The sequence below is a fragment of the Pangasianodon hypophthalmus genome, chromosome 2 (genome assembly GCF_027358585.1).
Source record: "Pangasianodon hypophthalmus isolate fPanHyp1 chromosome 2, fPanHyp1.pri, whole genome shotgun sequence".
Taxonomy (NCBI): Eukaryota; Metazoa; Chordata; class Actinopteri; order Siluriformes; family Pangasiidae; genus Pangasianodon; species Pangasianodon hypophthalmus.
This window is the reverse complement of record NC_069711.1, coordinates 2,766,039-2,789,863: the sequence shown is the minus strand read 5'-3', so window position 1 is coordinate 2,789,863 and position 23,825 is coordinate 2,766,039. Positions and strand designations below refer to the sequence as shown.

The 23,825-nt window shown below is 36.5% G+C and overlaps 3 protein-coding genes across 5 annotated transcripts in view; 1 reads left to right on the top strand and 2 right to left on the bottom strand.

The window, feature by feature from the left end:
• Positions 1 to 5,559, top strand: part of slc4a8 (solute carrier family 4 member 8) — a 43,121-nt gene extending 37,562 nt beyond the window's left edge. For all 3 annotated transcript variants that reach the window (XM_026945502.3, XM_053230295.1, XM_026945501.3), the window contains one exon: positions 689 to 5,559. In XM_026945502.3, the coding sequence (XP_026801303.2) occupies positions 689 to 700 (12 nt within the window). In that variant the 3' untranslated portion in view covers positions 701 to 5,559. The remainder of the gene's footprint in view (positions 1 to 688) is intronic.
• A 1,288-nt stretch (positions 5,560 to 6,847) lies between these two features.
• Positions 6,848 to 15,584, bottom strand: si:dkey-28n18.9 (sorting nexin-5). The gene is made up of 14 exons (XM_026945504.3): positions 14,859 to 15,584; positions 13,719 to 13,826; positions 13,529 to 13,636; positions 12,934 to 13,003; positions 12,161 to 12,288; positions 11,385 to 11,468; positions 11,221 to 11,295; positions 11,079 to 11,109; positions 10,884 to 10,968; positions 10,397 to 10,436; positions 10,206 to 10,292; positions 9,356 to 9,445; positions 8,576 to 8,641; positions 6,848 to 7,421 (listed from the first exon to the last, which is right to left on the bottom strand). Exons 1-14 carry the CDS (start codon positions 14,862 to 14,864, stop codon positions 7,281 to 7,283), a joined length of 1,119 nt encoding a protein of 372 aa, XP_026801305.3. The 5' UTR covers positions 14,865 to 15,584; the 3' UTR covers positions 6,848 to 7,280.
• Positions 15,585 to 17,445: 1,861 nt separating this feature from the next.
• On the bottom strand, positions 17,446 to 22,999 carry ccdc174 (coiled-coil domain containing 174). Its single transcript, XM_026945417.3, has 11 exons — positions 22,856 to 22,999; positions 22,373 to 22,477; positions 22,168 to 22,268; positions 21,817 to 21,875; positions 21,551 to 21,710; positions 20,689 to 20,784; positions 20,440 to 20,576; positions 19,466 to 19,560; positions 19,005 to 19,137; positions 18,637 to 18,804; positions 17,446 to 18,065 (listed from the first exon to the last, which is right to left on the bottom strand). The coding sequence occupies exons 1-11, from the start codon at positions 22,895 to 22,897 to the stop codon at positions 17,740 to 17,742; spliced, it is 1,422 nt and encodes a 473-aa protein (XP_026801218.3). The 5' UTR covers positions 22,898 to 22,999; the 3' UTR covers positions 17,446 to 17,739.
• Between the last annotated feature and the right edge of the window lie 826 nt (positions 23,000 to 23,825).

Below are 23,825 nucleotides of genomic sequence, written 5' to 3'. Positions count from 1 at the left end.
ACATGCAATCCTACAGGAAGTGGCCACTTTTAAAAAGTGCTGACGTCACAGCAGAGCTAATAAATAAAACTAAATCAGTCTTGTTAGTGAACGAAACTTATGACGTGTTGAAAGCGAAAAAAATTTAATAGCGAGGACAAACAACTTTCTCATCACCAGACTTCTAACAATCTTTATTCCTTCTGAGAATAATAAATCTAATCTAGACAGCTAGGCTAGTTAGCTAGTTAATCCTAGCATAAAATGGTGAAAGCACTGTTATGTTTACAGTATGCTTGTTGTGTGAGGTGTTTTTTTTTTTTTTTTTTTTTTAAATATCAGCACTGAGGATGAAAGCAGCCTTTTTACAATACAGTTAAAGTGTACTATAAAGTCTTTTTACATGGAAAAATGCTAATTTTGGGTTGTGTTAGCAAAGCACAGATAATCACAATCAGCCATCAAAGAGGATTTAAACATAAAAATAATATTTTTGTATAAAGAAGTGCTTTAAATGACTAAATCCAAGGTTGACTACTTGATAATTTTGCATCAAGATGGGTATTTTATTCCCTCTGTGATTAGCTGTAACTATTCAGAAATTTTACTAGCTACAACTACGTAGAAATATTACTCACTGGACACTCAGTTGTTCTTTTCCTTCTTTTATCACTCTCTTTTTCTTGTGTGTGTGATTTTCTGTCCACAGGATTGCCAGTGAAGAGGCACACAAAACCTGTGAATTCATCAACCAGTTAATTAACAACATTCTCTCTCTCAAACACACACACACACACAAGATACACACTACATACTATTAATCCTCCTTATAGCCATGAGGTGTGAGTGTGTATACGGTATGTGTGTGTGTTTAGTGTGTGTGTATAGAGGAGTACACTTCTCTACCCCTGAAACCAGGCTCCCTGTTTCATTTTAGCACTTTAACGCTGTCTATAACGTCACCGTCACTGCACCGAAAGCGTATATTTTATTTTAGGCGTAATGAGTTTAAATGTATACCATTACTGCTGTATATGTGCGTTGTTGTGCGTCGTTGAAAATAACCTCAGTAATAAGAGTAACGTCTTGAGAAGCTGAGTGAGTGATTGAAGAGTTTTTTTTTTTTTAGTCAGAAAGTGTCTGTGATCCAAATTAAAGGGAATTAAAGGGATATTCCAGTGTTTTTCAGGCACTGTTCAGATGATATGGATATTTTTGAAAAATAGTTTGTTCTCTGTGTTTTTGAATGACTCCACACCCACCGCAACCTTCAACAGGATATGAATGAATGAATGGATGGATGGATGGATGGCATGAAACAGTAGTTCCACCTCAGTGTCAGTCCACATATGACTCCTTGGGTTTGTTTTCACCATGTTGGTGTTTTTCCTCCACATTTCAACAGTTTATGACATACTATCGCCACCTACTGGGCTGGAGTTCTAAAAGGGTTTTTGGGAATTTTTATGAACACACATTGGTAAAACAGACATTTTCAAAAACATCTGTATGTGTGTGTGAGTGTGTGTGTGTGTGTACAGGGTGTGACCTGTAATGTGGGATTACACACACTGCCTCCTGCACTGAGAAAACCTGTTTACTCCAAAAGAATGGAAGTCCAAGGGCAGATGGTGAACTCTTCTCATCAAACTATAAACAGATGAAAACTGAATAGAGTTCTACTGTATTACATGTATTACAGAATTCAACATCTGCCCTTGGACTTTGAGTTGTAAGTGACTTTTGAGTAAGCACAGAGTAATGTGTCCACTACATAATGTTTGGATAGACATTAGGTAGTAAAACACTGGACTATTCCTTTAATTCTAGTAGAATAATATGATCAGTGCACTGAATAAAGACCCTCCATTTTGAGTGAATGCTTTCTGGTGGACAGCATTGAAAATGAGCAATAAAACACAATAATGAATAATAATCGATAACCTGGATAACTTAAAAGAATCTGAGGAAAGAGTAAGAATAAAAATAACATAAAATATATATAAGAAAGCAGCAATCAAGCAGAATAAGGGTTGCCAGCTCCATCTAATTACTTATTACCACTATGTATGTAATCCAGCACTCCAATAACACCCTTCTTATCTTTACCGATCTTGGTGTAAGGGCTTGGGCGAAAAAGGAACACAAGCCTTCGTGTACTTTATGCTTTTTTTTTTTTTTTTTTTAATTAAAAATGCAATTAATATGTAAAGAGGTTTAATTTTTATACTTCCAAATTCTGGTAACCCTCATTCAGGGTGTCAGTGTCAGTCGTTAACGGGTTGGCCACCATAGTGAGAGTGGGTTAAATGTCAACGTTAGCTTTGCTGGCATTAAGAGAACACACTCCTTAAAGGAAAACTCCACCCTGATATACATTAAACATGTTTATATTGAAATATTCGTGATGTGTTTAGCAATTTTGGTGCTAATTTATTGGCTGGTGCTGTATTTTCCTGTGTTATTCTATGTGAGATCTGCTAGCGCAGTTACAATGGGGTATAATAAGAAAAAAATTTCAACAATCTGAAATATAAGTGAGTCAGGTTTCGCTGTTAGCTCCTAAAAATAACAGAGCATAATCATCTTTTCTGACTCACTATTTTCCATGTCATATTAATGAGCAATCCAGTGCAGAAGTAGTGGAGACTTTGATCCAGATATTTGGACTGAAAGTCCCAAAATGCAATGCAGGTACAGCAGAGGCTCGTCTCAGCTACTTAGCATTCTACGAGACGATGAGTTCAATGGCATGAAAGTTGAAGCTTTGAAAGCTATTCTGTTTGAGATGAGAGAGCTGGACAGGCTAAAAGAATAAAGCGCCGCTGCATCAGTCTTTAGTTAGAAGATGAAGCGAAGGGTAAATCCCACTGCACCACTATCAGCAGGTAACCATTAACCGTTAACCAAAGTGTTTAAAATAGATCAACAGACAAAAATAACATTACAGAATAAATCTCTGACGTTATTAGAGATCACGTGTTAATTTTGAATATTGATATGCAAGTCTTTCAGGGTGGAATTGTCCTTTAATGAGGTGGTGCGGATGTCTTTTTCCTCCATCTAGACACCTCTTATATCACTGTTTAAATTAGTTTAAGCACTAATGAAAGACAGAGAGAAAGGCTCCTCAGGGTTCAGAGACCAGACGTTTGTTTAAAGCCACAAAACTCAATTTTAAAAGCCATTTAAAGGAACACTCCAGCATTTTTCAACCTAATCTCCATCCACTGTCTCTGTAGCATGTGTGTGTGTGTGTGTGTGAGATTATTAGAGACAAAAATTTCAACACTTTTACTGAAGAAACAAGAAAAAAACATTTAGCGCCAAAGTCACTTAAGTCAATGTAAATGGAATACAGTGGAAATGTATTGCTGCACTTCCATTAGGACTTCCATTAGAAGTATGTTTTATTTTAGTGAACAGCTTTTCTGTGTCGAAATTCATATCTACAGATGTTGTTGATAGATAGTTTTAAAAAAAAATGCTGGAGTGTCCTTTATTGATATGTGTACAGGATATTTTTAGATACTTAGCCTCTGTGTTTTTTTATTTATTTTTATTTTTAATTTTTTTTAATTTTTAAAGCTCAGAGCAACCCCATCATGAGCCGATCCATGAATTTCTACAAATACGGTGCAGATTAAGCCATTAGATTATCAAAGCACACACTAGTGACAGGGTCATGGACTTTCCTGAAACTTCACAATAAACCCCTGCTTGTTTGGCCCCTCCCCATTATAGGTGTGGCCCTTCCCATCTCCGCTATTTACTTGTATTATAGTAAAAATAAAAAAGGGTGGAGGGGGGGTGGTTCAGCATTGTGTTTGAATTTTCAGGTCTGCTGAACAAGTTTCACCTCAATAAAACAGCTCTTGATTTGTAGTTGCACTTTATGTAGATATACACAGAATATGAGTTTCTATTTTTTAACCCAAAGATCTCAGAGAGTGTAACTGTGTATTATGATTTATTTTAGTAAAATTGCCATGTATATACTGTAATAACAGATCAGTGGAGCATATATACGTATTTTGCTTATAGTAATAGAGAACCAGGTATTACTGGCAGAATGAAAACTGGCATTACTTTTTATTTTACACGAATGTCAAGCCAGTTAATGATTAAATGATCGATGAATGTTAACAACGCTGCCATGAAGTCCTGTCGGAAATATCGTAAGTGCGAGATGAGCGCACTTGAACGCCACCACAATGTCGTAATTACACCTGGGGAACTCTTATGAGGAACTGTTAACTGTCCTGTGATTCTTCTGATTCTATAACTTGGTGCATATTTTACTTAAGAACTGTTATATTATCTTGACGTAAAGCGGCTTTGGGTTTGAGAAAGTCGCTTTATAAATAAAACTTATTATTTTTTCGATGAGCCCAGCCTTTTCTGAGTTAGGGGTGTGTCATTAACAAAAGGTTAATGGTTCAGTCCTTCATTTTGTTTGAGTAAGTCAAAATAAACTTCTTGTCATTAATGATACAGAAAATATATATATATTGTATATATGTTTTCTCATGCCGTCCATTTTCTTCCCAACTAGAATCACTTGAACACACACCATGGTGTAATCATGACCTTTGAACTCGTATATACGAACTTCCAAAGAGGACTTGAAGGCAGCATAAGGATCATATGGAATGTTATACAACAGGGTGTGTACAGATAGAGGCTCGATTACTAATATAATGATATCAATATCTGAAATATGCTTTATTTCGATTTTAGACAATGTTCCATTCGGTAACGAATAAAACACTGTTACAGGAAAATAACTAACAGGGTCATGTGATGAAGCGGAGTTACTGCTACCACACCGAAGTTAATTACTTTCCTATAACAGCTTGTCCTGAAGTGTTTTATTCCTCTTATACCACATCAATTTGCTATCGATTACAAATTTGTGTCTATTAAAGAATGACCCGTCATACTTTTTACCCGTTTATAGTTAGATTTAATGTTCTGGAGCGTCCATGAAACAAATTAATTCCTGTTATCACGTACGTTATATATGTCCTTCCCTCATCAGGCTATGACAAAAAAAATGCAGCTTGTCATGTTACAGAGAAATCACAAAGTATAAACTCCTCTGTCCTGAAGATGTCAGAAAACTTGAAGTTACAGCTTTATCTCTGACTGTTACAAAGCACTGACACTGGAGACTCCTTCCTTAAATGTTAAATAAACATCTCCTTACAGAAAACGTTACCATATCAACGACTTCCCGTCTATTATTTGTCGTAGATTATGTGGATTATTACGTCCGCCGTACAAGCTCCTGTGAATGAGCTGTTACTATAGTAACAAACATCTTCTGACCAATCAGAGTTGAGAATTCCACAACACTGTGGTATAAAATACAGATATTTAAAAAAGTTTCTGATTTTTAAAATGCAAAAAAAAAAAAAAAAAAGACAATGATATATCATGTCCACCTCACACACACACACTTTGAAAAATCATTTCATTCTTATTTAAATGTTGATTTGAAAAATTGTGCTGTACTGAAAAAAATATTCACATTTGAAGTGCTAAAAAAAAAAAAAAAAACGTCTGAATGTCACGTTAGCTGTGTGAACCCTGCTACAAACACCAACGTCACGTCAATGTCACATGGAGGTCGTAAGGATAATTTGTTATTGCTGTGTTATACTCATTGTTAATCAGCTTTAAAGCAATTTACTGTTTGTCTGTTGACTGTAAAATCCTGGAAAATGTTTTTGGAAAAATCTCTGGAATCTATTCCTTGCTAAAAAAAAAAAAAAAAAAAAAAAAGGTTGGTTTAGTTTGATCTTTGTGTGTCGTCGTGCTGTTCTGGGTGTGTGTTACATTACTGTTGTTGCTACTGTCCATAAAATTCCTACTTAATCATTTTGTTTTATTAATGTATTATAATGTTTAATTAACTAACATTTTAAGACACCAAATCTGTCTGAACAAAATGTTTAATATATGTTAATGTTTCCACGTAATTATTAAAACCAGCAGCACCTCGGTGTGTATTAGTCCCCTATAGCAACGTTCACCTTAGTGTCCAGTACTTTAACTGCCAAAGCAGAGCGAGGAGAGTCTAAGTAAGGCGTGTGTGTGTGTGTGTGTGTGTGTTGTAGTAAGGCTCAGATATACCTGTCTGGTCAGATATAACATGTCTGCAATAAATTTATGCTTGGTTGACAAACAGAGTCTGCATTTCAACATGTTTTCTTTGTTCACGTGTTCTCATTTTGGACAGAATTTGTGTTTATATATTACAAGTGTTCACTCTTAACTGTTCTTTGGTTGTCCCTCTTGGGGAACCCTTAAGGGTTCTATGTAGAACGCTACATATATAGAGAGCACTTTTCTATCGGAAAGTTACAATTTTAGGGGAATTTTAAAGAAATAAAACACTTGGTGGAGTGCTGTTATTGGAAAAATAGTCAAGAACAGGGTAATGTGATGAAGCCAGACCCTGAAGTTGAGTATTTTCCTATAACAGAACATCCTGAAGAGTCTTACTCCTCTCACACCACAGCAATTTGCCAACACGAATTTTTTATTTATTAAAAAAAACATCCCTTCATAACTTTTACCCATTTCTAGTTACATTCACTGCTGGGAAATTTGAGTTAGTTTTGATTATCACTTTCTTTAAAGCACATCTAAACATTCGTTTATGTCCCACCAGTATCTCTTTTTTTCTTTCTTAAAATTAATAAGACAAAAAATTTCAGATTGTTGTGTCACTGAGAAACAGCTCCTCTGTCCTGAAGATATCAGAAAACAGGCTTTACAGCCTTACCTCTGAAACTGGAGACTCCTTCCATAAGTGTTAACTAATCGATATACGTCTCCTCCCAGAAAATGTCACCATATCAACAATGACACACGTTTTTAATCCGTTTATGTGAAGCGTCCACTGTACAAGTCCCTACACACTACAGAAACAACAGCGCGTTAGATCAAGTGCATTAATATTTCCTTTTTAACCTTCTGTCAGAGCTGCTGTTATAGAAAATTAATCAACACCTTCTGACCAGTCAGATTTGAGAATTCAGTAGCGCTGTCGTATAATAGGAAATAAAAAAAAAGTTCGTACTGGAGGGTTAAGAGGAAATAAGAGGATTAAAAAAAAATTTGTATTAGTGTAACATGTACATTAAATCACTCATTTCTTTTAAAGGGTCAGTCAGTTATATTCCAGAAAAATGAATATCCAATTCTGGTGAGGAAAAAAAAACAACATTTCTATCAAACTAGCAAAACACTTGTTTAACAGAGTGCAGTAAATGTTTTAAAGAGATGTTATATTAGACAGGAAATCCTTTCCAAGCCTCCAGGTGCTGAGAGAAGAGAGCGGCAGATTCCCTGGCCGTGTCCAGCTGCTTCTCGCACCAGTGGATCAGAAAGTCTCGCAACACACTCACACGTGCTTTAAGGTACCAGTCGATCTAAAACAGAATGAGATCGAAGAATCATTTCAGAAAAATGAATAAAAATGACTATATAACCATACAAACACACACACTTCCCCAAGATTCACTTAGAATAAACATATAAGGGCAGATGTTGAATTCAGTCAAGAAATGTTTACGTGAAAATACGTATATAAATATGTTGGATCTCGTGTCTGTCTCATCTGCGTATGTTTACTATTCCAGGCTGTAGTTCTGAATTCACATTTTAAACCGGATATATACATTAAGTGGACAACATGGTGCCATTATTTCTCATTTGTGCAGTTTTGGAGCCTAAATTTGGTCAAATTCAAGTATGCACACTAAATAACCCCATAAATTATTATAAAATGTAGCTAGTGTTAGCTACTTTGGTTTATGCCATCATATCATTTCGTTTATTCACACTGGTTTGCCAGTTATAATATCAGTACAGCGAAGTAGCTTAGAAATCAAAATGAGGAAAAACTGTAAACAACGCCTCATCAAATTACTCCTATAAAACGCATTAATCGTAAGCAAAAATATTGAGGTTAAAAAAACAAAAAAAACTAAAATAAACTGAACTTGTAAAAATAAATATCAAATAAATAATTTGTGGAGATGTAACTTAATGTACATTTGGCTCATTTTCCATTCACTTCCATGAGAATGGGCGGAGTTAAAAATTGTACTGCAGCCAGCCACTAGAGGGCCTCAGAGACTTTTCGGCTTCACTTTTCCACCCCATTACAATCTATATAATATATGTTTTAAACACACACATACATTAAATTGTTTATTGATTTATCAAGTTCAACAACTGGCCTTAGACTTCTATTATAAGTGGCTTCATTAGCTAATCATAACTTCATTAGCTAGCCTAGTGAAGGCAGGGCGAGTAATATCTCCAATATATTGCCCTAAAATATTGCCTAAATGACAAGGCTGAAAAGTAGTAGCTAATATGACGAGCTAGTTAGCTAGTTACGAGCATTAAAGGAAATGAATGAGCATACAGTATGTTCACGTAGCACATCATATTTGCGACCTCGTCAAAAAGTCAGTACATTGTTGACCAAATTTGCGTAATAGATATTCGAGTCAGGTTAGTGTCTTTAGAATGAAGGTCAAAGCAAAAGATCTAGACGGCAAAATGAATTCCTTACCTCTTCCTTCGCCACTGATGAGATGAGATCAAACTCCTTCTGTGTAATTTTTTGAACTTTGTCCATCTACAATATCACACAGAGAACATTAATGTACACTGTTTTTACATGTTTAAACATTTAACTCCTCTTGGATGGTTGGTTTCAATCATATAAGTTGGTATTTATGAAAAAAAAAAAAAAACACTTTGTTAATACATTTTGGCTAAAGTTATATTTTGTGATGTAGCAAAATAGGCTCACATATTTAGCCACAAAACTTCCATGTTAAGCTAGCTAGCTACTTGGGTATTGTAAGTGATGGACAAAATGATGATTGTTTTACTGTTAAGACCCTAAAGTTGAAACACTTTTAACCCATCATGTAAGATACGCAAATTAGCAAAGTATCATGTTGCATGACAATGTGGTACTTTGCTAAGCTAGCTACTTGGGTAATGGTAGCGCAGCACAAAACTGTGATTGCTTTGGTAACGTTATATTTTAACATGTTTGGCTGCTGTTAAATAGAACATCAAGACCTTGTTTTCACCTGAAACAAACATACAGCAGTTAGCTAGCCTGCTAGCTGTTTCGGGTGCCAGGAGGAAAAGTGGGCGTTTCCAAATTTGTTTATCATGCGTATTCATAGTTCCAGGCATTTGAGAAGAGTGTACAGATGTTTTTTTCAGATCGTATTAAAATATATTGAACTAACCATTATTTTCTAGGGATTATTATACATACGTGTGTGTGTGCGTGTGTGTGTGATTATGTACGTGTACGGTTTGTTATACTCACAACTTCTTTCTTATTGGGTTTGGCTTTTTCTGCGTTCTTACTGATGATTTCCAGTTCTACTAGTTTACAGGTTCTTCTGAACAACATCTCCTGCAAAAACAAGAGAAAAAAATGAACCAAACCACTTAGTTCTCACACGAGGCCATCTCACACACCTCTAACACAAAAACGTCTCATATCACAACACAGGAGTTTAAATCTAACCCTCTTGAAATGGTGTTATACTTAAACGTACACTGGTCAGTACTTAATGCTGAATTCTGCATTCTGATTGGTCAAAAAGTGTTCATTCATATTCTAGGTATTACATTATTGTATTAATGTGCTGGTTTCTATAGTAATAGCTCATTGATGTAGACTTCTATGACGGACGCACAACATAAAACATATTGTTGACATTTATTTAACCTTTATGGAAGGAGTCTCCAGTAACAGTCAGATGTTTTACGACACGGTATAGCAGAGTTTATGCTTTCCGGATTCTCTGAATCGTGACAAGCTGCGTTTTTTGTTTTTTTTTAAATCTTAAAAACATCAATAGAAAAATAAAAAGGGTGGTAAGAGAACGATTTTTACAGCTACTATAACGTAAGTAACTTTTTAAAATTAAATGTAACTGTAAATGGATAAAAATGACGTGTGATGTCTTTTTTTTAAATAAACAAAATTTGTTGTCATATTGCTCTGGTATAAGAGGAATAAATCACTTCAGGACGTGCTGTTATAGGAAAATAAGCAACTTCAAGGTTGCTGCTTCATCACACCAAGCTGTCGCTGATTATTTACCTATAACCACACAACACAGACTGTGTTACACTTTACGTAGTGTTTTTCATTGAAGGACACGCACTCTTTTTGCCTCCTGGTAGCGAGACTCGAGATCCAAACCCAACCCCAAGGTGCACACGTCGTTCTCAGACACTTTGTCAAGATTTCTCTGGAAACAAATGAAAAAAACAAAACAAAAAAATAGATAAAATACAATCTAATGCAATCATTTGTGAATTATTTATTTTCCTGTGCCGCTGACGTCTTCCTTACTTTCACTGCATCCATTATATCCGACAGCTTCAGACAAATCCTGAGACAGGTTTAAAAAAAAAAAAAAAAAAAAAAAAAAAAAAGAGAGAATTTATATCACGGAAAAAAAAAAACCACTCGCTCACCCTTAGAGCTGCAAATTGATTGCGTAGAAATTCAGAATTTTATGAGACAGGTTTCAAGACAGAAATGCTGCTTTATTAAATATTAACATCACAATATGGCAATAAAAAACAAACTTCTCTTTATTAAATAATATCCTGGTATTAACACTACACTTCTCAATATTTGAATCCAGAGATCCAGATTTCTGAAATAACAGTCTGTGACTTTTACATGATGTCAATACTATTTTGTCTCTGTTATGTAAATATGAAGAATTAAAAAAAGGCAAAAGAAGTTATTCTGTATGTATGTAAGACATTGTTTCTAAGATTTGGCCCTGATCAGTGTCCTAATGACGCTCACTGTGAAAACACACACTTACTTGGAGAAGACCACAGCAGAAGGATTGTCCTGATTAACACAGAGATGTAATGAAGTGGAGAAATGGCCACATGCCAAAGCAAGTCCTGCAAACACACACACACACACACACACTATACTGCGCTGCACTTTTTTCCTCTGAACTTTGATCATACATGTGGTGTTACAGGAAGTGAAAGGAAGTTAAGATTCTTACTTTGCTTTGTCAGCACAACCTCGAGGAATTTCTAATGGAAATCACATGATATTAAATTCAGAAAAATGAAAAAAAAAAAAACAAAAAAAAAAAAAACTCATGAACGATAGAGCAATCAGGGCGAAGAAATGAAAGCCTGAACCTCTGTGGTAGCTTTAAACAGGGCAGTTAGATGTGTGTTGCTTTCTCTCTCGTTGTGAAAGAATTCGTCCACATCCTGAGGAGACACACCGGGTTAATAATATAACCATGGTTCAGTACACATTATGTTTTTATTGATGTCTTTTTTTTTCCACAAATACGCACCTTGTGACCTTCCTTCCTCATTTCCTCCATGGCCTGACTGAGGCGGTCGAAGATGCCCTTTTTGCTGCGCTGTTTACCGGCCGACTGCGAGATGTAAACAAAAATGACCAAAAATACAGCAAGAGCACATCATAGATTACACATAATTGCATGGCGTGTGTTAGTGCTGTATAATAACAGGGTAACAGGGAGAACGCTTCTCTGTTGGGCCACTCAGGAGCCCTTTTATTGAAATTATTGAATATGTTCATGCCCAAAACATGATGTTTTCGATTTCCATGAGTCTCAAAAGGACTTCGATTGGCTACCGCATACAGTACACTAATTAGGGGTTTAGCCTTACTATGTGTGGGGTTAAAAAATATGAAATTTTGCTTAATATTAGGCAAATAATTCAGAATGAATCTGAAACATTATAGTTTGTGACGGATTTATGATCCGACTTGCTTTTCTTAAACTGCAAAAATATTTTAGGATGTGAAATTATCTTGAATATACGCACATTTATTTACGTGCATTTAACTGCAACATGATTATGAAACAAATACAAAATTAATAAATATTTCAAGTTTAAAATTCTTATTCTTATTCTACTTGATAGATTTAGGTGATTTCAAGCATTAGTTTTACTTCTTTCTAGAAATAATTTGGCAATAGAAGCTGGAAATGAGGTTTAACAATCTTATATTTGTGTTCTAATGATAGCATAATAAGAATTATTAGATAAATCTGCATTTATACCAGATATTTTTAGGTAGGTGATGTAAATGCTGTACCTCTGTGCTGCTGAGGAAGCTGTGCAGCAATTTGCTTTTTCCCAGGATGCTGTGTGCTGCCACCTGCTGCAGGTAAAACTCTAAAGCCCTACAGTAAAGCTGCCAGTTATCTCCCAGAGCCAGGAAGCCTACACACACACACACACACACACACACACACACACAATATACCAACACATTATCAGCTGTCAATCAATCATAGGTTATAACACATTTACACCACAAAGCTGTTGAATTCTGGATTCTGATTGGCCAGATGTTGCTGATTAATTTTCTATAACACCAGCTTGGACAGCAGTTTTCATACGTTATCATATCTATAGTAAAAATTTAGACAAGAATCTGTATGCCAGAGGCTCTACACAATCTACGACTAATAATAAACAAATTAAAAGCATGTTATTTAACATTTATTTGACATTTAGTGAAGGAGTCTCCAGTGCCAGTGCTGTGTAACAGTCAGCAAGTTTTTCAGTAACATGACGAGCTGCGGTTTTTTTTTTCTTATAAATGTCAAGAGAGAGAAAAAATGAGAGGCTTAAACAGAGTTATAGCTGCGATAACATAAGCGAGAACATGAGCTAATCTGTTTCATAAATGTTTCCACAATATTAAATGTAACTATAAATGGATAGAAATGATGTGTCGTGTTTTAATACGTTGGTATAAGCACTTCTGGATGTGTTGCTGTAGGAAAATATTCAACTTCAAAAGTTGTAACATTAAAGTTGTTGATTATTTTCCTATTTCCTATAACTTGTTGTCAGACATACCCAGCTGTTTCAGTGCTTTAGCCTGTGTGTGTGAGCTGGAAGGCAGAGGTTTGGCTGGCAGAGGAGGAAACTGTGGGGGGGGGGCAAAAATGACAAAAATATCATGGCTCAATTCTTGATGGCATTTTTACAATTCACAAAATGTATCGCGATATAAAGGTTTATGTTAGTGCTGCATTTAAAAAAAAATGCTGGATTTATTCAAAGTCTACAAAATTAAATTAGTTATTAAAATTAATTCTTTTATTTTTGTTTAAAATAAATCTTAAAATTATTATTTAACACTGAAAACGAGAAAAAAAACATCTCAATTTGATCATTTTCCAATTTTACAGATTAAATACAAAATTTTACAAAATCACATCATCAGTCAGTTTGTGCATGATTAAAAAATACTTTTATTTTAAAAAGTTAAATAAAAATATATTGCAGAAAAGTATATTGTGACCTAATTTATCATGATATCGAGATGATGTTTCATCACATCACCCAGCCTTACTATAATATACAAATTAACGATCATCTCAGTTCAATAATTTACTGTACGTAGATAAAATAGGCAGCGATGAAGTGGTTCAGAGAAGAATTCACGCACTATCACTCCGTGGAGTCCAGCAACGTCGTCCTGAGCGAAAAGACTCTGCTGCAGCCAGTCGAAATCCTCGTATGTCCTAAAGACGCAGATCCCCTTACTGCTGTTCAGCTGAAAAAGCAGTGGAGAAAAGAAAATAATGAATTTTTTTTTTTTTTTTACAACTATGTAAAGTGTAAAGTGACTAGCAGACCTTCTGAGATGTGATGGCGAAGGTCAGCGTATCTCCGTCCTGCGTGACATCGGTAATCTTGATGCTGTTAGCATTCACGTTCGGCGCTGTCTGATCGTTTGATCCATCCTACAACATTCACACAGAAATATATCCCAGTTTATATACAAGCTACACAAAGGTATTAAATGTGATGTGTCAAGTTTTACAGTACAGTCAATTCCAGAATTACTGACACCCTTGAAAGCACAAATCAGTAACGCGTGCAAGAAGTGACACTTTTTAAACATATAATGGTGCTGTATTGTTATATTTTAAAATTATTGGCGTCCCTCTGATAAGTCCATCTTTTCAAATTGCTGCTCATGCTGCATAACACAGTCAGAAGAAAGCGCTATCTGCCCTCTTCCACATACACGAGCTCACAGATGCCTGCAATTGGTTAGTGTCGCTATGATTGACAGAAGAAACAGAGTGTGCCCTTCCCATCCACAGAGCGTGTCCAATTTCACTCCATAGACTCTCAGCCATGGATGGCTGGCTCACTAGGTTCATGGTTGAGGTTGGTTTCAAGAAACTACAAGACTTAAATCTTGAAAATCTTAACCTCCCTGCAGAGGCAACTAGATTTAGGGGAAAAAAATATTCTTGTACTTTGTGGAATCGTACACATGTGCAACCTTATGTTTGATCAAAGGCAACAATAGAGTTTCTGGAGACTGGGAGAGTAGTAAGTAATATTTTTTCAGAGATAATTTACATTTAGGGGTGCAGAAAAGTTTGGCACACAATTCTGAGAGGAAAAAAAAAAGTGATTTTTGTTAGATGAAGTTTTTTTTTTTCCATGTAATATTTAGTTTATGCAAATATTTTTGCCCAGTCTCTTGTAGGGTGCCAATAATTAAGAAGTTGGCTGTAGAAAAAGACTGTACAAGTACAAAAAAAAAAAAAAGCCAAAATATTAAAATGTTATCTGGACAAGCACAGAAATCATGTGATCAAGTAATTCATAAAATAAAATTAGCTAAATTAGCTAAATAACTCTATAATTCAGCCAAATATTTAATTATTGTGTTTTTTTTGTCCAGTGCCTTTTCATGTGGCCCTAGAAACTCACTTTACACAAAGCTCATATGATTAAAACAAGTAATAATCACTCACCATCATCTCCTGAATTTTTTAGTGCAGAACTTCAGACAAAACGTCCCTCAGAAAACACACAAACACACTGAACCTAACGCTCAGGACGTGTCCTTTATGTGCTGCCTGAACAAATCCTCTCTTCACATCTTCTCGTATAATTGTTTATTACTCTCTGTCCACCTCTCACACACAGTCCCGCATAAAAACTGCCCACATGCACAACTGTGGAAAGCAGGATATCCTGTGAGTCAAAGGTCACAGCAGTCCCGTGATCAGCTTGCGAGAAGCCTGCAGTTTATCCTAGCGGTTTTAAAGCAGGAACGAGTGTTAAGTTTGTGTGATCTGTGTACATGTGTGTGTGAAAGAGAGAGAAAATTACACAATGTGTGTGTGTGTGTGTGTGTGTATTCATTTTAAATGTGAATTGCAGGAGATAAATCTCACACACACACACACACACACGGGTTAACCATAACCACTGAGTGACTACCTCCTACATATCAGGTGCTTCTTGTAAACTATGGACAAAGTACTGGAATGCTACTTTCACTCACACACACACACACACACACACACACTCTCACTTCAAGTTCATGGTAGAAAAGCTTAGCTTAGTTGCTTTTTTCAATTTAAGGTTGTAGTATATGCAGATGCTTACAGTAGGTTTGTTTTTTTCCCCCAGTATGATTAACAACTATCAATGATTTCCAGATCAACAAATCAAAATCTTATTCAAAATTAAGATTCATTTAATCATTCATTCTCCTTCCACTTTTCCTAGAGAAAGCTCCTCAGCCTAACAGAGTAAGCCTAGCAACATCATTTTTGCTGTATGTGCTCTTTATTCTTAAATAGACATTGTCACAAAGCAGCTTTACAGAAATCCAGATATAGATTTAGACCCATAATGAACAAACCAGAGGCAACAGCAGTGACGAAAAACTTCCAGAGACGACATGAGGAAGAAACCTTGAGAGGAAGCAGACTCTTCTGGGTGACACTGAATAATAAGATTCTAAATAATTCTTCTTCTACTATATTATACTGCAAAGTCAAACAGTACTGTGTGTTGAAAGGATGCTTCGTCCACAAAACTGAGCTCCTACGTCCTGTAGACCTGATCGTTTTTTTCACTCTTGTGCTTTGTCTATTACTCATGAATAAGAAGCCAACTCTTCCTTAAGCTCCTCCACCAAGGGTAAGGTGGTCACCATGGCCTTCAAACTTGGAGGTTCTGATTTGCATCCCAGCCGCGGTATGATGGGACATTGTGTGCTTGCTGCCCAAGTGGCATTACACCTAGCTCTAGTCTTTTTTGTATTCATTATGGTGGTCTTGAGGATGGATCTTTATCTGACCACTCCCCTCAGATTTGTTCATCAAGTATGGCCAAGCTCAGCAAAGCCAAAGAGGTCTTCATGAAGGAGACAGCCTGGAGAGATGAGAAGCTCAAACAGCAGGAGAACGAGCTGCATTTCCTCAAACAGGAGGTTGGAGAAGGTAACCATCAGGAGAGACAGTTACACCTTCACCTGACTGATATCGTGTCCCACCAGTAGAAAGGAATGATGCGGAACGTGACCAATGAGAATGAAGAACTGCTTCTTCACCAACATCCAACCAATCAAGGAATCTGTTTGTTTGTCAATCACGTTGCCTGCTAATTCAGTAAGCTCCTTTTTTGGCTACTAAGTAGCACAACAGAAAAGTGTTCGGCTTACTATCAGGAGATTGCGAGATGGAATCCTGGCGCTGCGAGAAATAGCAAAGGTATAGGAGCAAAACTGGCCGTGCTTTCAGGGGCATGCTTTGTCATACTTTCTCTCCCCTGTCAACCACACTGACATCTGTAAGCTCATGTATGTGGAAGAGGGCAGATAGCACTTGCCTCTGAGCATGTTATGCTGCACTGGGAAAGATATGGAAATTGACTTCAAGTGCCCCACCCTCTCCAGGTGGTAGATGTCATGCGATAGTGGGAGAGACCAAATTGGGAGGAAAAAATACATGTAATAAATAAATAAAAAGTTACACCAGTAGTTAAGTTAATCAAGCTAGCTATGCATGGAACAGAAAAGGACAAGAGGACAAACATCTGTCAAATGAGACGTCGTCGTTTCCCTTTTAAATCCAGTAAACTTCCAGCTATATTACTCTTCACTGCATATAAATCTTAAACCTTTGCATTATTGAAGGTTTAACCTAAACAAGATTCTACTCATCTTCTGCCCCGACTCAAAGCCAGGCCCACTTCAGTCGACTTTTATCCAAGGTTTGTTTATTGTTTGTGTAATTACAAATATTAATTTTGCATTTGTTTCTTATTATTTTATTATTTATTGACATTTGTTTTGCAGACAGGTGGAGTAATTATGTCACTTGCTACACTCAAAAATACTTCCTTATAGAAAACACCTGTGTCCTCCTAAAAAGCCTCCTATTTCTTCTCTCCTTCATTCCTCCGAAAGCGTTTTAATTAGGAATCCTGAAAGTTGGTTGACTTCCAGTTCACGGGCCAAAGCAGGTAGTATTGAGGAATAAAGCAGGTGTCAGAGTTTTGGGAGCAAGGCTTGGGAGTAACTAAGTAATGTACTCTTTAGTAGTATACATATTATACAAGAGCCATTCGTCTTTTATTCACAGATGAAAGACATTTAGGATTCAAAACCAATCATAAATGCGTCAATAAAAATGCTTATTTGCTTACTTATAGTTTTAGCCTGGCAGTGAGGTCCAGATCTAAAAACATCTAAAATTGCAGAGATCCACCAAAACAGAATGAAAACAGTTCATTCAGTCTTATTTTAAGAAAGGAGTCTGGTGGAGTTTAGTCAAGTGAATAAATGTGACTCGAATCAAAACCGAGACTGCGTAATAAGGATTAGACTGGGTTTAAAGTTTAAACAGAATTTTTGTAGAAGGATAAAAGGGCGTCCAGATCGTGAGTATGTGCAGATGGTGCTTGTGATGTTTGCTGAGGCTGTGAGAATGAGGACTGGTTTGTAAAACATGTGCGTGTGTTTTGAGTTTGTCTTTCTGTGCCATCCTGATCTGATCCCCTGTGCGCCTCAGACCATTTGAAAGTAGGTTTCCCTTTGCCCCACCCTTCCTGCGTAGACCTGCCACGACCGGCTGGTCTCTGGTCTCCGAAGTACGAAGAGGGCGGGGCAAACTCAGTATCCCTCTCCTCCCGTCTCCGAGTCGTCCACTGACCCCAAGAGAACTCTGTATGGAGAAAGCAGAGACAAGTGCAGGAGATGATTACCTAAGAGTCTTTAATCCAGGGGTTCAGAATTGGACATTATGAATTTTCCACGACCCCAAGCCTTAGAATTTTGGTTTGTCCTCATTGCCTAGTGAAAAATTCAATATTCGATAAATATTTATTCTTATTTTTGTATTCATTTTCTTGGCTTATGTTGTTCTACTGAGTCAGAGTCAATGATGTTGTCAAGGAACTAGTGGAGTTAGATGGATGGAGAAATTTTTCCATTTTTAATGCTGACCTCCTCCACTATTACAGCAAGTCAAGACAGCTAGAAACACTAAAATAACACGTACACTCTTCATTTAAATGTGGCTGGTTTGATGCGACTCATTCACAATATTAGCACACAAAATCCATTTTAGTTACAGCAATATTCAGAATATTAATTTGTAAAATAAATGAATAATACAAAAGAGAAGATTGTAAATCCTGTAAATCAATCAAGACCCCTGCTCTAATCAGAGAGGATAAATCATGAATATATCATATATCACATTATACACAGTAGCATGAGCGTGATTGTGTTACCTTTTCCTCTGTCCCACTCTCTGACGTGTGGCACTCCCGGTCTCGAGTCTTTTCTCTCCTGAATTTCAACCTCCACCTTTTTGACTGCAGCTTCAGCAGGAGGTGGAGGTCCGATCACATCCTCAGGCTCGTCCTCAGCCTCTTTAACGGCTCCATCAGGCACGGGAGCTGCAAATATTTAAAAATCAGTCAGAGTCATGCAAACAGCAATGCTCCAGTGTTATTCAACCTGATCTCTGTCTATTGAAATTGAACCATGGACAAGAATTTCAACACACACAAGCAAAAAACTAGGACAAACATTTCTTTCCCTTAGTACAGCATCGCATCACATCACAGTGATGATATGCTGAAAATCACTGAAGTACCTTCTTCCTCCTCAGCTCCTGGCTCCATCTTGCTTTTCTTCATCTTCCTCATTTTCACTTTAGCCAGTCGAGCCTCGAGCAGAGCTTTCCGTTTCTCCTTCAGTTGCTCTCGCTTTGTGCGTTGATCTGCGGTCTATAGAGAGGCCAAAAACAAGATCAGATTCTGATATATCGGACAAATAGCCTGCGTCTGAACACACAAGGGATGTGACTGCAGTTCACACTGCACATAAATTAACGCTGTGGTTTCAAGTGCAAGTTCTGACTGCACCAGATATTTCACATTAGATAGAATGATGCGCTTTAAATGCAAAGAAATACTCCTCTTAATACTTTAACTTCAGACTTCTAAATCATTAATGGTGTTCACTCTTACTGCTAAATTGCAATAAGTTCTCAGTAAAGATGCACTAATGAGAGCTGAGCAGTTCATCCGTGTCCTTCAAGAGTGTCTTTCTCACCTGGTCTCTCAGCATATCCAGAGTTTCCCTTTGCTTTTTGCGCTGGTCTTCCTCTTGAGAAAAAGCATAATACCCAACACCCAGCTCTCTGGCCTCTAAAACACACACACACACACACACAATTTATAGCTACCTCTCATTAATGGGCAATGAGACAATGATATACTGGTATTAATAAAACACTGGGAGACATTCGCCAAATCCTGGTTCTACTGCACAAACTTAAAATATTAATAGTTTCTGCTTCTTTGTGGTTTTCTCCAGTCACGGCCTCGTAAAGAGTAGTTTACGCTTTTGGCACTGAGTGTCAAAACCAGCCTCGTGCTTCACTTTATCTAAAATCACTACACACAATGATGTGACGTGACGTGACAAAGCAGTGATTTTGAGTAATAATGGTCACATTCTACCTATGTGAATGATCTCCATCTTCTAGATTAGTATACAGTAAATCATTTAAAACGTTAGTTAATATTAATACCTAATGTTAATACCACAATGTTGTTGAATTCTCATATCTAATTAGTCAGAAGGTGTTGATTATTTTTTCTATAACAGCAGCTCCGAGAGGTTTATATCAATGCGCTCGTTTTAACACGGTTTCCATAGTGACAGTTACAAAGCCACTCTTCACTTAAACGAATTAAAGACGTGTAATCCTTGTTTTCTGCAAAGAGTATCATTTGTGTATCATTTGTGTATCATTTAAGGAAGGAGTCTCCAATGTCGGCGCAAAATATGGGGTAAATATGAGGTTAATATATTTTTGCGATATCTTCAGGATGACTCTCTCGTCTCACGGACTTTCCACGACCCTAAACGCAGCTAATAAAAGATATAACGTGTGTCATTGTTTAATATATAAAAATTTGCAAATTGCTGTGGTACAAGAGAAATAAAGCACTTCATGATGTGCTGTTTTAGGAATATAATCAGCTTGGTGGTGATAACAGCAACTCTGCTTCACCTCTCACCTTGATCTCGGATGTTTTCATAGTGAATGGGTCCTACAGGTCTCTTCATCTGTTCTTCTTCCTCCCTCTCCCACTGCTCTCTCTGCATCTCTCGCCTCATGTCTTCAGACAACAATGTCCTGTCAGCTCCGACCACTCTATACACACACACACACACACACACACACACACACCAACTTATACATAGTGCATAATATACTATATTATACGTGTATGTAAACGAAACTAGACAATGAATAGGTCGTGTACCGCTTGCCCTGTAAATCTTGGTCCATTTTCTGAAACTGAGGTAAATCTTTTCTTAAACACTTCCTTGATCGGCCCAGCGCATCAACATAGTCCACCCTGAGAGAAAGAGAAAGAGAGAGAGAGAGACAAAGGGAGAAAGAAAGAGAGAGAGGCAGGCAGACAGACAGGTACAGACAGAGAGAAAAGAAAGAGACAGACATGCAGACAGAAAAAGAGAAAGAAACATACACACACATATAAGAAGAGAGAGAGAGAAAGATGGAGAGCAAAAAAGAGATAGACATGCAGACAGAAAAAGAGAAAGAAACATAAATGTCATAGAGAGAGAGAGAGAGAGAGAAAGAGAGAAGGAGAGAGATAGACATGAAGACAGACAAACAGTTAGATGGACAGATAGACAGACATAAAGAAAGACAGAGATAGAGAAACAGAGAGAGAGAGAGACAGACAGACAGACAGATAGGTACATAGAAAAAAAAACAGAGAGAAAAGAAAGAGACAGACAAGCAGAAAGAAAAAGAGAAATAAAACATACACATACATATTATAAGAAGAGAGAGAGATGGAGAGTGAAAAAAAAGAGATAGACATGCAGACAGACAAAGAGAAAGAAACATATAAATGTCATGCAGTGAGAAAGAGAGAAGGAGAGAGATAGACATGAAGACAGGCAAACAGATAGATGGATAGATAGATAGACAGACAGAGATAAGGAGAGAGGGATAGAGAAAGCAAAAGCATACTTAGATCTATAATTCCCTGTTTGTTGTATATATTTGTTATGATATATGTTTTTATATATATATATATATATATATATATATATATATATATAAAAAATATTGCTGGTCTCTGGCTGTACCATTCCTCGTCGGCGCTCTGTGGGGGTGGGACGGGGACTTGCGTGTCCGATCCTTCTCCATCTCTGTCTCCTGTTTCAGCCTCTCTGCTTTGTGCCATTCTCTTCTGCTCTATTATCTTCTGCGTGAAGTCCACCAGGTACAGACTTTCTGTCTCCTCATCTACACGACAAAAACAGAATAATGTTACTCCACTATTAAACTAATATTGATTACAAATAAAAAATTCCACACTCCATAATTATTCCCAAATACAGAATTCCAGGACCTGGAAAATCTCCTTTAGTCATCTGTTCATAGAGGCGTGCTTTCTCCTCCAGCTTCTGCCTGAGAGAATGTGAGCGAAGAGAAATATCATTATGAATAAAGGAAGAACAGGTACAGTCAGACAAAGAGGAGAAGAATAAAATAAGAGAGGAATACAACACTTCAAAACATGCTGTTATATGAAAATAATCAACTATGGTGTAGTAACAGTGACTCTGCCTTAATCACACTAGCCTGTTGTTAATTATTTTCCTATAACAGCACAACATGGAGTGTGTTATTCCTTACTAACGCTCCTTTTTTACTCTAGTTTCGTTCGATTATTTCCAGTGCGTTTTTGAGTCAGTCTAACCTTGATTTGTCTAAGTTTTGTTCCTCCTCTGCTGTTTTCTCGACATCTTTCTGAGCACGTGCAGTCACTCCTTGGTTCTGTTTACTCCATACACTCGGTTTCTACGCATCACACACACACACACACATCATCAACAAATCAATAAAATATTATACAAGCAGCAGATTTTATTTTGATTTATTTTTTAAAATTACTGCTTATTTACCTTTGTATGGATGTGTGATTTGGATGTAGTGCCTGCATCCTGAGCAAGTTTTTCCTGCTTGAATGCCTCTTGCTTCCTATAAAGCTCTGCTTTCAAATCAACCAGCTAAAAAAAATATATATATATATATACATATTTATAAAATTATAATACAAGGGACTGTCAATAAATATTTATACAGTGGTAGTATACATGTATACATTTAGATTATGTATTTTAGCCCAAAATGACTTGTAATTAATCTGACACTGGGTTTAAAGTGCTAGAATGTAGGAATTAACGTTTAATATTAACAACAATAATAATAATAATTTACTTTTAATAATAATAATTTACTTACTGTTACTCAGAAAACAAAAACAGCAGCTAGCCACTTTTTAGCAAGCGAGCTAATGGAATTAAAGTATTAAAAAATGAACAATTCCTGCAGCATTCAGCAGTTAGAGAGAAATAAATTAAAATAAGAGAATGTTCAATACTCACTGACGAAGCTGTGACTTTATATTGTTTTTTCTTCTTATCCATTTTAAGTTATCTTACACTACAACCGGCTGTGTTCATGAAGCTTCACAAACACGCCGCCATTTTGAAAAATTCAGATGGGAAGAAGTGGAGTGAGCCTGCGCGCGCCCTCTACTGCTGCGGAGACTTCTTTTTCTTCTTAATTATTTACTTATTATTATTATTATTATTATTATTATTGTTTTTAATTAATGAAGAGGAAATATTTTACAAACCACATGGCAAAAACAACAAAAAGCATGAAGTCCAGGCATCATAGCAATTATACAAACAGAAAAAAACAAAAACCAAAAAATTCTATTCACGAAACAAAATTTTTTTCTAAGATTTTTGTTTGTTTTTCATCATTTTGATTGATTCTAAATAAATACATTTTTTTTGAAAGTTGTAAACCAGGGTAGGGACTTTGATTTGTGTATAAAAAAATTTCCCAATAAATTGTTAAAAATACGCAATAAATTGTTAACAAGAAGTTCTATATTTTTATCATCTATTAAAGGTACATTAGGTAAAATTATTATTATTTATTTTTTTTCAACATTAGGTCTCTAACAGTTAAGTGGGTTCGACACGTGAATGATTTCCGCCCATGTTGACGAAGCTCCGCCCTCAGGATCTTAGGTGGCCCATAAAATGACTGACAGGAAGCAATTTATATACACGGACATCAGTTTTCCAAGCAGGCTTTCTCAGCGAACTTAATAAACTTTTGCTAAGGTTACACCATTCCTACCTTCAAGAACGGTGGTGGTAGCATCATGCTCTAGGAATAGCCAGGGCAACATGGATGAAGCCAAATACAAGCAAATTCTTGAGGAAAACCTGCTCTAGTCAGCTAGAAATCTGTGTCTAGGGTGAAAATTTACATCCTAACAGGACAATGAACCAAAACACAGGAAAAACACCACAAAGGTTTGTGTTCAGGAAAGGC

Coding starts and splice junctions, on each gene's coding strand:
- ccdc174 (XM_026945417.3), bottom strand. CDS start 22,897: ATGGATAAGAAGAAAAAACAATATAAAGTCACAGCTTCGTCA. Junction 18,805..19,004: donor AGGAGCTGAGGAGGAAGAAG/GTACTTCAGTGA, acceptor AAATATTTGCAG/CTCCCGTGCCTGATGGAGCC. Junction 18,066..18,636: donor AGAGTGGGACAGAGGAAAAG/GTAACACAATCA, acceptor TTCTCCATACAG/AGTTCTCTTGGGGTCAGTGG.
- si:dkey-28n18.9 (XM_026945504.3), bottom strand. Junction 12,289..12,933: donor TAAAGCACTGAAACAGCTGG/GTATGTCTGACA, acceptor GTGTGTGTGTAG/GCTTCCTGGCTCTGGGAGAT. Junction 10,437..10,883: donor TCTGCTGTGGTCTTCTCCAA/GTAAGTGTGTGT, acceptor AACCTGTCTCAG/GATTTGTCTGAAGCTGTCGG.